Source organism: Eschrichtius robustus, chromosome 12 (assembly GCF_028021215.1).
Source record: "Eschrichtius robustus isolate mEscRob2 chromosome 12, mEscRob2.pri, whole genome shotgun sequence".
In the NCBI taxonomy this organism is placed as follows: domain Eukaryota; kingdom Metazoa; phylum Chordata; class Mammalia; order Artiodactyla; family Eschrichtiidae; genus Eschrichtius; species Eschrichtius robustus.
In genome coordinates, this window is record NC_090835.1 from 88316060 (window position 1) to 88331164 (window position 15105).

Genomic DNA, 15105 nt, shown 5'->3' on the forward strand with positions numbered 1-15105 from the left:
TCCATCAAGAAACTGGGCATTTCATATTGGAAGAGCTGTCCCTTTTACTCTCTCTTCCCCTAGACTACAACTCCTAGGGAGCCTGTGCTTTCCAGAGACTGAACACAGTTCAAATCAGTTAGCAAATAACGTGTAGTAGGGAGGGGATGACAGAGGAATCTAGGAGCTAAGTGGGAACCAGGTCACAGTGAGCCTCAGAGGTCAAAGGAAGGGGTTGGGATTTTATTCTCAGAGCAACGAGGAGCCACAGAAAGGCTACACAGGGAGTATGAGATGATCAGATAGCACTGTAAACAAACATCTACAGGGGTGGGGGATAAGCCTGCGGCAAACTTGGGAAATGAAGAGATAAAATAGCTTGAGAAATTAAAAAGAACTTCCCGGGGACGTTAAGAGCCCAGTGAGAGTGAAGGTCATGAATTGTTGGTGACACCAAGCTGAACAGCTGTGTGATCTTCTCCTGCAGCTCCCAGCAGCCCAAATGTGTGTGGAGAAAGGGCAGTTGGCTTGCTGCAGGGATGCAGGCTTTCCAGGCAGGCGAGCCAGAAAAGCAGTGGGGACAGAAGGAGTGGAGGATACTGACAGAGCCCCACTGAAGTGATGGACACCACGGGGCTTGGCGGTCAGGAGAGGAAGGGAAGGCAGGAAGGAGATGGAAAGAAGGGGAAAGCCAAGGGATCCGTGGCCTGGAGGCCCCCCCAGAAGTCCAAGTACGGGTACCGCCAAGGGAGAGAAAGTGAAAGACTAGAGGCTGTGGTCCGAGAGAGATGACTAAAAGATGATTTCACCCCAGGAGAAGCCGTTCCAGGAGATGACAAGGTCTAGGGTGTGGCCATCAAGCGTAAAGCGGGGTGGAGGGGAAGAGGTCAGGGGCTGTGAGGAAGGCTGCTGGCAGGTTGAAATCACCCAGGACCATGACAGGCCCGGGGTGCAAAGTGGTGAAATAAACATACTAAGTCATACTGAACATCATTTTAATCTTTCTTTAATGATTTAAAGCACTTTGGCTATGTGTATAACGCTCATCCTTAAGAATTTCAATCACCTTGTAGAGTATTAGAAGAGAATGGTCCCAATTATTTCCACTTTCTGATTGGATGAATATTCCAGATAAAATGTGCTAGAGCCTGACAAGTTGCCTGGTTGGCCTGTTCTACTCCTAGAAAAAACTTCAAATACATACCCAAGCATTTAAATACAAGCATTCTGCTAGCATTGAAAAATACTCCTACTTCTTTATAATTTTTTTGACTGAAGCATAAGCAGGTATCACCAATTGATGCCAAATATCAGTGATCCCTTCAAATTCTTGTGTAAATGCATGACTTCTACAGATGCAGCATGATTTTTCTCTATTTTACCTGAACACACATATGATTAACTCTCTTTTATTCTAAAAGTTCTCAATTTGGGGACAACTGTGGGTTAAAGAAGATGTTCATAATGAAAGTGATATTACAGAATCTGGCAAATCGGCATGGTTCATCGTGGTTCAATACCATCATTCTGGTATTGCAGTGGCACTATTTTCTGGCTACAAGACAGCGAAGCCGGATATTATGTAAAGAAGGAGCAGAGTGGTTGGAAGCAGATGCATTTCCACAGATGAATTAAGTAAACCTTGGACACACCAAGCTGGATTTATGTCTGACTTCATCTGAGATCACATTTCTCTTCTAAAATTCTTGCTTTATTTCAGCTGAACTGTAGGGCATGTTGTTTCAATAACACACAGGATGAAGTTGAGCTAGTCCAAAACAGACAGAAAGTAAGGCAGGAAGCTGGTAGGATTAAGAATAGGAAGGTGGCTGTCTAGGATTATAGGGAGAAATAAACTAATCCTTATGGCAGGTTCAGAAACCAGAGCCTAATTTTACTCCAAAAACAGCACTGGACAGTCACACTCAGAAGTAGGAGGAAATGATCTGGAGAGTGAGGGAAGCGGCTAGTGTAGACATCCATGTAAACAGGGCCCTGCTGTGAGGAGGCTACACCTGGCATTTTCCCTAAACTTCAAACCACCCTTCAAAAGTATCAGTCTGAGCTTTTCCAAGTAGCTCCCCTTCTGTAACAGTTTTCATCTTTCTTTTTTCAGGAAGGAAAAAAAATCAGGTATCAGGAACTAAAGGAGTATCATGAAACAAGTGCATTTATTTACCTAAGAGGTAAAGTCATAAGAACTAAACTTCCAGAAGGCGGCAACTGTTTCTTATGTATTCTAACACTAGACAGAGACAACGAGGAAAAGAAAAATCTACCCCACATGAGTTCTGCCTGTAGCTAAATAACAGCAAAGAGCCATCTGTGTATGCACCACAGGGCACCCGCTCACACATACACACACAAAAAGAGCGCGTGTGTGTCAGACACAGACAGACAGACAAAGGAGTTGCTGTCAGAATAAGTGCCCTAAGAGGTAAACCAAAATCCTAGCAAACAGATATGTACAACCTGCCACTCACTAACAGGCGGCACTATACAGCTGAACCAACTACATTTACATTATGTGCGTTTAATTTACAGAAGGCTCAGAAAATAGTTCTATGTGGTAAGAACAGTGAACTCGGTGACAAGCATGCCCGCTCTCTATGCAAATCTCATGCTTAAATTGTTGACACGGGAAAAAAATCTGCAAATTATTTTAATCCAGGTAAATTAATTGGTTTATCAAAAATTCAATTCCAGTGCTCATCCTGTACCATATGGCAGTTGTCTCCAGAAGAGGACATGTTTTATTGACGTAAACCACACCACACAATGCTACCTACTGCTTTAGAAAAGTATAGAAACTGCCGCAGCCTGTAAAGCACCTTTCTGTTGTTTAACCATAAACTTCTATTTTGCCGCTTCTCTTCACTTATAATAACCTCACCTTTTCATACTTAACCGGCTTTCGACTTGAAAAGGGATTTGCAATTCCATTTTTATCATGGTAGTAAAGACGCACTGTCCTAACATACTGACACTAATACCCAGCCAACTTTCAAACTGTCACATACGTGAAAGAATAATCCAATATGATGAAAGCCTAGAAGAAAATCATGTTAGAAGGTTACTGTTCTGTCACCTAAAACGGTGTTATGAGCCACATTTAACAAGAATCAAAGCAGAGAAATGCAACCAACTTACATAGAAACATGTAATAATAATAAAAAATCATAAACATCAAAGAAATTCCCTACGGATGTCACCCATTTCCTTTCCAACAGTGGAGGCTTTCATTCCAGGGCCTCTGGGTAAGAACAGCAACGGGCTACACAGCTAAGACTTGTGGAGCACTTGTTAAGCAGTCAGCACGAGTTAATTTAATCCTCACAAAACTGCATGAGTATCATTATTCCCATTTTACAGAGGAGGACACTGAGGCATTGAGAAGTGCATTAACTTGCCAAGAGTCTCGCCCCCTAAAGTAACGAGACAATCTTAACACCTTCCAGTTCCACCTCGAGGCTCTCTTCCCCCAGGTTCATAAATCAGTGCTACAAGACTGACTCTCCCTTAAGTGTAGCTGTCATTTCATTCTAAAGTTCAAAAGCCTTCACTAGCTCCCTACTGCCTATCCCAGAGGCTTTTATTCAGGCCCGCTCCAGGTGTGCCTTACCTTTGTCTCACAGTGATATCTGCAGGCTCCCAATTCTAACTGCTTTAGGCTGGCTGCTGTCCTCCTAAGGCAAGTTAAGTTACAGCTGCACCTGCCCTCGCCTCTGCCTCCAGCCTCCAACCTCTGCCATTTCCCCCACAGAACTCTCCCTGGAGCTCACCCCCAACAAAAGCCCACCTCTCAAAACAAAGAGGAAAACAGACACAAATCAAACATTATTTTCTTGACATCCCAAGTTACATGGAACTTTCCCTTCTCTGAAATCTGAGGATGTTTCACTCTCTTCATGATACTGTTTGTGGAACTTTCTTACACTACCTTTAGACAATAAACTCTTAGATGGCAGGAAACATTTCACTCATCTATGTTCTCTAGTAAGCATTTTCTAAATTAGTTCTAACTCGCCCTAATGACTTAATTTAATATTAAAAAAAAAAAAATCTAGCTTGGTTTTGGAAAACAGCCAGGGTTCTTGGTATTGGAAAAGCTAAAGGCCATAACACAAAACAGCTTCCTGAAGGGAAATGCCATTACAGACATCTCTGTGAAACGGATTAAACAACACTTAGGCTACAAATATTTCCCTAGTTTCCTCCCAATATCACTGCCTTAGAGATGAGGCCTCCAGTGATAGTGACTATCACACAGCAAAGATGAGAACGTTGACAAAACAATGCTAATGGTGATTTGATTTTTTAATTTAAATTTTCTTCTTGAATCTCTACATTTTCTCTATATTTTAAAATAAACTTTCCTTATTTAATGGGGGGGGACAGGGAAATGGCACTCTGTGAGGGAAGAGAGGGAGAGAGGGAGAGAGAAACATCCTAACACATACATGTAGCAGGGAGGTGAAGATTCTAGGTGTAAAAACTTAATTTTAATTAAAATTCTTCATTTTTTTTTCCTACCAGCATTCTCTTGACTATAGTCAAGGGGATTGGTTATATTTTATAGATATATATACTATTTTTATATATTTGATTTTGAACATGGATGTTATTTCAAAATTATATTTAAAACCAGAAAGTCAGGTCCTGGCAGGTTATCATTTCATTTATAATATATACAGCCAACCTTAGGTTATTCAAGAACGTATTATGTTAACTGAGGCCCTGGCTGTGTTTGTCCTCCTGATTCACCCAGTTTCTGGTATCTGCTCATCAGACTTTTCCCCGATGATCAGGCTCTACCTGAGTAAGGAAGGAGGTGAGGGCTAAGGACCCAAGGGCCCCACGATGGGCTCAGGTAATACATTTGATGGGACAAATGACTCAAACAAGGCTTGAGAATTCCAAATACAGTATCATATTCTCCAACTTACTATGAGTAGGTCGTATGACATTACCGGGGACCTATTTTCTTTTGCGTGTTCTATATTATTTACGTAAAGGATCTATTTCCCTTCCTGACAGCGCTGACTACTAGGAACGTAGAAGAAAGGGTATGATTACCTCCTCCTTCCACTCTCTCTAGTCACAATAACCAACACCAATAGAATTATACATTTCCCCGGCCAACCTCATGCAATACAATCTAAGGAACTTCACGAGTAAAGGCAGAACATGCAAGTCACAAAATATTAAGAGTTTATTTTGACAAGCTAACTGTGCATGTTGGGTAAGAAAGCGAAATGGAAGTCAAGTACGTTTATTTAAATTCTCTGCCCAGTCATTTTCTAAATTATAATCTACACCATCTTCCACGTTGGTACATTCATTTGAACCGCCTCTCCTTTCCCTACCCTTTCCTATAAATTCTCTCCATCCTTTCCAGGTAGATCTCCTCTGCACACCCAGCCTCCACTCACTCACCGCCCACTTACACCCAATCACTTTCAGTTCAAGAGTCCATGGTTTGAGGGCAGAGCTACCATCTTGTAAGTTTTATACACTCCCAGGGCACCTCTCCCAACAATGTACTAGGCACAGAGGAAGCACAAAATGTATGTGCTCATCCAAAACCTCAGTGACTATCTACTATGTGCCAAGGGCTAGGGACTTAAGATTAAGAAAAAAATTTGGCCTTTGCTCAAGCAGCGCCCAGGCTAGAAGGAAGGTCAGGTGTGTCTTGTGATCTGTACCCCTCTTACCTTCTCAAGGATATTGCTGGTTTATTACCAATGTCTCCAGCAACGATCTCTTTCTACTACATCATTCCCCTTGTTACAGCCATATACTTCAATATCTCCCATTCTGAGTACCAAACAGAAGTTCCCTGCAATTCCTCATACTCGTCATAGCTAAACTTCTCTACGAAGTTTTCTACACATACCACATCCACATTCTCACGTCCGAGTTCATCCTACAGCCACGGCAGTCTGCCTCTCCCAATCAGAACACGTGAACTGCTCTGGTCAAGGTCGTCTGTGCCCTTCATGGTGCCAGCCCACTGGACACCTCTCTGCCCTTGGCTTAGTCAATGCCCAGTAGCATTCTGCAATCACCCACTCCTTCCTCCAGAAAATTCTCCCAGGCTCTGCTTTCCCACTGGAATCCACCAAAAACTCTGGTTTTCTAACTAGAGTAACCCAGCTCCCTTTGTGGTTCTTCCTCTTTTGCTTGACCTCTAAACGTTGGGACATTTTCTCTTCTAGGTCCACATCTCTCTCCAGGTGATCTTATCAACAGTCATGAATTCAAGACCCTCTTTACACTGATGACTCTCACATTTGCAACATCTCCAGACTTGGACCTCTCCTCCAAGCATATCTAACTGCCTATCTGATTTCCCCACCTAGATGCCCCAGATTTCACATTTTGCATGCGTACAACAAAATGGTTGGTAATTTTTCCCCAAAAAAAACTTGCCCCACCCTCCTCTAGGCCCTCTTCACCTCACTGAAAAGTAGTGTCAGTCACTAAGTTATTAAACCAGAAACCTAAGAGCCATCCTTGGTTCTTCCCTTTCCTCACTGCTGTCACCTATCTACCTAATCCATCATCATGTCTTATATCCAAAATAAATCTTAATAAATCTACTGTCGCTCTCATCTTTATCTCTAATAGCATTACCTTTAGCTATTAGCTTTCAAATTAGCTTAGCTTTGATAATTTCCAAATTAGCTTTCTACTTCTACTCTTTCCCCTTCGCAACCCACTCTATCTAGAAGCAAAACTAATTTCCATAAAATATATAAGGAACCATGTCTTTCCTTACTTACAATCTTACAGTGACTTCCTAGTGGAATGCTACTAAATTCCAAACTCTTTACCAGGAGTCTCTATAAAAACTGACCAGGGCCTATGTTTCCAGCCTGATCTTACACAATTTCTCATTTTTCTTTTTTGGGGGGTTTCTTTCCCAGTGTAAGTAATGCAACTTCCCAGTGTAAGTTCCATGTGGTCAGGGACCATATTCACTGTTGGGCCCCAACACTTAGCACTCTGCCTAGCGTATAGTAGAAAGTCAATAAATACTCACTGAATGTATAAATGTATAAACAAACAATTATAACACGATGTGCTTTGTGGTAGTATAGGCAGTAATCACAAAGTTCTATGGAAACATAAATAAACTCTTGACTGATGAGAAACTCTTCACATATCTGGGCTAGTCTTTTGGAGTGGGAGTCTGTCAGGATTAGGAGCCTATATAAAAGGCATGAAAATATAAAAGAGGCTGATGTGTTCAACAACAGGCTGGACTACGGGGCAAGACGGCAGTGGTTTTCTATGCCAGGCTACGCATTTGGATTTCATCAGGAAGGATAGCCATTAAAGAGCTTAGGCAAGGAATAGAGACTATGTGAATTATGGAAAGATAATTCTGGCGACAGTACGGAAGATCAGTTGGAAGGGCAAGAACTAGAGACAGAGAAACTAGCTAGAAAGATGCTGCACTGGGCAAGTGAGAAGAAAGACAAAGGACCAAAGAGCTATTAAGACAGAAGCAAAAGAGCTTGGCAACTAATCAGATGGGCAAGTAAGGAACAAGAAATCAAAGCAGCTCAGCTTTTCACTTGGGAGACTATGTAAATGAAAAAGACACTCACTGAGATAGAATATCCAATACAGGGAGGTTTTAGGGGAAACAGTAAGAAGTTCCGTTTGGGACATACTAAGTGTGAGGTGCGTGGGGACATCCTTGTGGGGATGTCTGATAAGCAGCTGGGGGACAGAAATGAAGATCAGGGTGAGGTGGAGGGTCATGGATTTAGAAACCTCTCTAGAGGTAACTGCCTCTCTAGAAATGGTGCTGCTTATTTAAGACTTGTGGTTTAATATTTGCTGCCTAAACATTTTAACAAGAAGTTAAATGGAAGATAAAAGAGAAAACACTTTTCGTACACAACTTTCTCCAGGAAAAAAAAATGGGAGAAACCAAACCAAAAATAAAACCGATAATTTCCCCCCTGACCCCGACAAATTCCTAGAGTATTAAACAAAGTTGCCTTTTAAAGAAAACAGAGATTCTAACTATCACTCCGAGGGTCTTATAAGCCCTTGCTGAATAAGGCTGTACTTAATAATTTTCTTATTCCATCGGTGTTGATTTGGAATGAAAGGAAGGACACTGGAAGAGGAACCTCGTGTCCGAAGTCACATTACTCAAATGCAGTTTCAGGAAAACGGGTTGTATAATTACTGCTAACTCATGATTACCCCGGACAGTTCTCTAGCGGCTCTAAGGATGATGTGGAAAGCATTCCTGAGACTGTTTTGCTTCTGGGTATTTCCCCACTGCCACGCCTCACCTCATCCCACCAACCCGTCCCGGCCCTCGCGTCCCCTCCACACACACGAGACCAGAGACAGGTGGCCTTTCAGACACCTCAGACCTGGAGATGGAGCCCCGGCTCCCCCCTCCACTCCACTGAGACGGGGCTGGGACCACTTAGCTCCCTCGGCAACCAGCTACCTGGATACTCAGAGCAGCACAAGGTGACTTAAGCTTCAGGAAGGAGGAAGCCCTTTCTGAACAGCCAGGAAGCACGGGGCCAGCCCCTCCACTGTGGTGTGTGAAGGGAGGGAAGGGACCAGGGAAAAGCTGTGAGAAGCACCAAGCAGGTCTCCTGAAGCCGAAGAGCCTGAAGGGAAGCGCCTATCCCCCAGGAGCCACTTTCCGCTCACCAAAAAGGTTTGAAAGACACGAAGGCAGGGTTTTCCTGCTGCTTTGCCTCCTAATTTACAGGCAGCAGCAGTGGAGGGACACGTTCCATGAAGGACGACAGTCCCCCAAATTCCCCTCCTGCCCCCACCAACCAAGGCACACAGCTACCCACCTCTGTGCTCTATGTGAGGTTTCATGGCCTCCTCGGCAGGGATTTCCTGCGATCTGTGTATCATCTCCTTCCATCAGGAAGGTATTCTGAATATCCGCTATTATTTTAGGGAGCTTTCTGACATAAGGATCTCTCTGCCTTTCCACCTCAGCCAATTTAACTCCCCCTTTCCAACAAGCTACACATTCCCTATGTTCAAACTCTGTTACCCAAGCACAGAATCCTGGTTTAAAATGCTTGACAAAAAAATATGAGGGCATGTACAGACAAAATGTACTCATACCCTTAATGTGTATTCCAGAAAAGTGAGAGGAAAATGAAAGAGGCTAATTTTGATGTTCAGTTTTGGCTTTTTAAGTTTCCTCTTACTGAACAGAAAAAAAATAAGGAAAATGAAGCACTCTCACTCGTCATTAATACTCACTGCCTTCCTTTCAAAGCATGCAGCTCCTGGCATGCTGCTAATAGCTGTGAGTAAAATTCACACTAGGGTAAATCTCAGGTTACATTTAAAAGGCTTCTGTTTTAGTCTTAGGAGTAGAGGTTAAAGGAGCGCCAAATCCCTTCATCACTCCAGCTCTCTAAAGAGCAGCCATATAGAAAACCTCAGACATAAACACAAAGGTTTGAGCGAGGGTTGTAACATGTAATGTTTAAGAGAAGAAGAAAGTATGAGAGAGGAACCAAGTGAAGGGGCAAGAGGAAGGCTGTTTTCATTTTGCGGGAGACCAGGTCTCTGCCCTCCTCACCCTCCTGCGGGAGAACTCACACCGGGGAGAAGCCAGGGAAGATCTTCCGCAGGCTGGTGCCGATGTGCGCCAGCACCTCGGTCACGTCCTCAGGTGATGCCATCTTCAGGGAGATACTGCACTTCTCAGTTTCCACAACCATCTGCAACAACCAGGTTGGACACTGCTTAATAATGAGTCCAATTCCTTCCATTTTTTTATTTTAAATAATGTAAACTATATACAGCAGTCCCCCCTTAGCCGTGGGGAAACATTCTAAGGCCCCCAATGGAAGCCTGAAACCTCGGATAGTACCGAACCCTATATATGCTGTTTTTTCCTATACATACATGCCTGTGATAGAGTTTAATTTATAAATTAGGCACACTAAGAGATTAACAACAATTAACTAATAATAAAATAGAACAATTATAACAATACACTATAATAAAATTTATGTGAATGTGGGCTCTCTCAAAACATCTTACTGTATAAATTTAATGCCTTTTCCATTTTTTTTAATTGAAGTATTGATGTACATATTATATAAGTAACAGGTATACAAGATAGTGATTCACAATTTTTAAAGTTTACACTCCATTTATAATTATTATAAAATATTGGCTATATTCCTTCCTATGTTGTACAATATATTCTTGTAGCTTATTTTCTACCTAATAGTTGTACCTCTTAATCCCCCACTCATATATTGCCCCTTCGCCTTCCCCCTCCCCACTGGTAACCACTAGTTTGTTCTCTATATCTGTGAGTCTGTTTCTTTTTTGTTATATTTGCTAGTTTGTTGTATTTTTGAGATTGCACATATAAGTGATATCACACAGTATTTGTCTTTCTCTGTCTGATTTATTTCCCTTAGCATGATGCCCTGCAAGTCCAACCATGCTGCTGCAAAAGGTAAAATTTCATTCTTTTTTATGGCTGAGTAGTATTCCTGTGTGTGTGTGTGTGTGTGTGTGTGTGTACACATACCACATCTTCTTTATCCATTCATCTGTTGGTGAATACTTAGGTTGCTTCCATATCTTGGCTATTGTAAATAGTGCTGCTATGAACACTAGGGTACATGTGTCTTTTCAAATTAGTGTTTTTGGGTTTTTAGGATATATACCCAGGACTGAAACTGCTGGATCATAAGGTAGTTATATTTTTAGTTTTTTTGAGAAACCTCCATACTGTTTTCTACAGGGGCTGCACCAATTTACATTCCCACCAATCATGTACACGGGTTCTCTCTTTTCTCCACATCCTTGCCAGTATTTGTTATTTGTGTTCTTTTTGGTGACAGCCATTCATTCTGTCAGGTATGAGGTGTATCTCGTTGTTTTGATTTGCATTTCCCTGATGATGAACGGTGTTTTGCATCTTTTCATGTGCCTTTTTGCCATCTGCATTTCCTCTTTGGAAAAATGTCTATTCAAGTCTTATGCCCAGTTTTTAATCAGGTTGTTTGTTTTTTTTGATGTTGAGTTGTATGAGCTGTTTATATATATTGGATATTAACTCCTTATCGGTCATATCATTTGCAAATATTTTCTCCCATTCAGTAGGTTGTCTTTTCACTTTGTTGATGATTTCCTTTAATACCTTCTTCATCTTAATTAAGCAGTTACCACACTCTGTGGTCATAACTTCGGCAATTTGAGGTGCAAGAGCAAAACTCACACAAATTTCTTTTTCCTGCTTCACAATTTCACAGATAGAAGATTCGTTCTTCCCTTAGATCTTAGCATCCTCAGCATACAAATTTTTTTCTTTCCTTATTAAGTCAAGAACTTTCACCTTTTCTCTTAAAGAGAGCACTTTATGACTTCTCTTTGCCACTTCCAAATTGCCAACGTCATGACTCTTGTGCTTTGGGGCCATCATTAAGTAAAATAAGGGTTACTTGAACACAAGCACTGCAATACCACAACAGTAGATCTGATAACCTAGCTGGCTACTAAATGACTAACGGGTGGGAAACGCTGGATGAAGAGATGATTCAAGTCCTGGGTGGGAAGGGGCAGGACAGCGTAAGATTTCATCACGCTACTCAGAACAGCATGAAATTTAAGATTTATGAATTGTTTATTTCTGGATTTTTCCATTTTCCAACCATAGTTGACCACAGGTAACTGAAACCACAGAAAGTGAAACTGCAGATATGGGGGAACTTCTGTACTCACGCTGATATATACTAATACAATACCAGCTTTTTAAGAAGCACTTCCTTAAAATAATGCTCTTAACCTTAAGACTCAAAGAACTGTTTGGGTAGAGGGTGGTTAGTTTGTCGGAAACGTCCAGAAACTGAAGCAAGTTTCTAAGGGCCAAACTGCAGATTCAAACAGACCACCCCGCCCTGCACCCCCCCCTCCGCCCCCAGTGATGGAAACTGAATAGCCACATTTGCAGGTGAGTTCTCCTTTTACCAAGATTTCGTCTTGCCTTACAAAGTCTGTCATATCCCTAGCATCTAGTGTAAGTAAGAATACCTCCTTCAGTGAGCACCGGAGGATACCCCAATAGTCACTTTTTTGTAAAATGTGTTTTAAAAACAAGACATATCATGAGATATTTAAATGAAATGGTAAAACCTTTTGCCTGATAACAAAAGATAAATCAAGTGCTTATAAAAGCTTCAACTTTTCTAAGAAGACAGGATACTTGGAAAGGATTATACAAAGGGAACAAAGTAATAAAGTTCATGCTAGGCAGAGACTCATTCCTATAATTAACTGCTGGAGATGTCCAAAAATGCTGAACTGAGGTCATATAGCTAGGCCTACAAATAAGTATAAAACAACCTGATAAAAAGGGGAGGTCACAAAAGGGAAGATAGGTTGATTATAAACACGTTCCAGATAAAAAGAACTGACTTCAATCACTCTTTTAAAAAAAAAAAATGCTATTTATTATCTTGGATCTCAAAAATATTCACGTACAATTCAATCCTTTTGATGATCACGGCATCAAAATATCCTTACACATTTACCTCCTGTTGTTACTTAATTTGTACAGAAATATGATGGGGAAACACTACCCTTAATGTGTGACTAGCCAACTGGATTGACAAAGAAGCTTTTAGATTTGCTTTAGGTTGTCCTACGATTAGCTGAATTTTAAAAAAATAATCTGTCTTTCAAAGTGTTTATGTTAAAAGAAAAAGCAATCCAATTTATTTGTCAAAATGATGAGATCAAAGAAAAAGACTTCAGTGATTTGAGTCCTTAAAATGTTACTTCCTCGTAAGTACCCCTAGAGGCATCTGTTAACAGGTATTTAATACATACCACCTTTGTACCAGTTAGTTGGCTCCCTATATAAAAAACATTTTTTAATCCTAATTCTCAGCACATTCATTCCTCAAGGAATTAATGGCACTGCCTTTGAAATTGTCTAGACAAAGATTGCCCCGGTCTTGTAGAAGCTGGTCCAAGAGATATTTCCCCCCAAAAAGGCAGCAAGCATTATTGTACTTGGAGGTATTTACTGATATGACACTTCAGTGATGTGTCTTAAGACTAAAACTGCTTTATGCAATTAGGCTCAGATATTTTATATGCACCTATCTGGGCGAATGTATGTTTTAACAAGCCAGATACTTTGCGATGCAGCCACCTTATCTATGTTCCACACCCCACCCCCTACCTTCCCACCACAGGTAATTATATTTTTCACTATAAGGTACTTCTTCTTTCTTCACATCTAGTGCATCTGTTCAGTTCACAGTTTGGGTACGAGTAATTAGTAATTAGCTTATTCTAATTCCACTTAATCTTAACACCTAATCATCCTTAATTGCACAGGATTGAATAGAATGACAGGGAAGAAGAAAAGGTGGCAGGTGGGAAGAAATGAGGCCTTTAAATTCAACTTCACATAAAAGCATTCATCCAGCCCTGCATAAGATGTCACCACCTTTGCATAATGTGTCACCACCTTTGCATAATGTAAAGAATTACAACAAAGTGATAGAGGTGAGACTAACACAGTAAATCATTTCATCAGGAAAAAGAACTCCCTCTCAAATATCTCTTTCCCTCCTATTTCAGCTGGGGAAAAATAGAATGTTTGAAACAATTTTTGCTTAGACACCTAGCAGAACATAATTCATGACCACCAATACACATGTAAAATAATAGTGATATAAGCCCTAATATCCTATTTAAGACTCAAGTTTCCAAACCCACTCTGCCTCTTGTTTTAAGGTAGAGCCACCTGACTAACCTTTAAGAAAAGCATTTTTTTTTTTTTTTTTTTTTTTTTTTTGGCTGCATTGGGTCTTCGTTGCTGCGCACCGGCTTTCTCTAGTTACGGCAAGCGGGGCCTACTCTTTGTTGCGGTGCGTGGGCTTCTAATTGCGGTGGCTTCTCTTGTTGCAGAGCATGGGCTCTAGGTCCGTGGGCTTCAGTAGCTGCAGCACGCAGGCTCAGTAGTTGCAGCATGTGGGCCCTAGAGCACGGGGGCTTCAGTAGTTGAGGTGCGTGGGCTCAGTAGTTGTGGCTCACGGGCTCTAGAGCGCAGGCTCGGTAGTTGGGGCGCACGGGCTTAGCTGCTCCATGGGATGTGGGATCTTCCCAGACCAGGGATCGAACCACCATCCCCTGCATTGGCAGGCGGATTCTTAACAACTGCGTCACCAGGGAAGTCCAAGAAAAGCACTTTTTACTAACCCCCAGCCAACAGATCTGTAAAGTGTTTTTCTTTCTTCTAACAAAAACAGCCAGGGGTGGTTTACCAAGATCATTCTATGACGTAGCAAATAATTAACTTATAATTTAAAAAAAAATTTTTAGCAGGTACTTCAGTTGTACAAAAAAAGGTCCAAAACTTCTGTAACTATAAAACTATACAACTGTTGGTCTCTATTTATTGACTGTGACAGCAAGAGAACCTGAACACCAGAAAGTGTGATGGCAAGGAGACTTGTCAAGTAAGATGAAGGTCTCCCCCATTTTCACAAGAAAGAGGAAAAGAGCAATAGTAAAGTCACACTTCACAAACTCAATAACACATTCACTCACTCTCACTCATATACCATGAAATGCGTATACCCCCTGGCATTTTATTGGAATTTACAAACGTAATTAAATAATGATAAAAATAGCAATGACAGAGAAGTTAATAAACACCAGAGAACATTAGAAAAAAATGTTCTAATCAAGGCTAGACTGCAAGTGCCACGGGCAGACACCATCATCCTTATGATTTCACATCAGGAAAAATCAAAACCAGAGACGTCAAGGGTCCTGAGGTTACACAGGTTATTCATATTCAACCTTTGGGACACAACAGAATCCAAATGCCCACCCCAGACATATCGAAGCCTAACTGTCATGAGTGTATGAGTGTGTGTGTGTGAGAGAGAGAGAAAGTGTGTGTGTGTGTGTGTGTGTGTGTGTGTGTGTGTGTGGCAGGGGGGTGGGGTAGGGCTGCTGGATGTATCAGCATCTTTTTGATTTTTTTATTCAATTTTTAAAGGTTACACTCCATTTATAGTTATTAGAAAATATTGGCTATATTTCCCATGTAGCACAATACATCCTTGT

At 41.3% G+C, this 15105-nt stretch overlaps 1 protein-coding gene across 3 annotated transcripts in view; it reads right to left on the bottom strand.

Annotated features, from left to right (window-relative positions):
• CARMIL1 (capping protein regulator and myosin 1 linker 1) overlaps nt 1-15105 on the bottom strand; it is a 320425-nt gene that overhangs the window by 173816 nt on the left and 131504 nt on the right. For all 3 annotated transcript variants that reach the window (XM_068559097.1, XM_068559096.1, XM_068559098.1), the window contains exon 5: nt 9595-9716. In XM_068559097.1, the coding sequence (XP_068415198.1) occupies nt 9595-9716 (122 nt within the window). The remainder of the gene's footprint in view (nt 1-9594; nt 9717-15105) is intronic.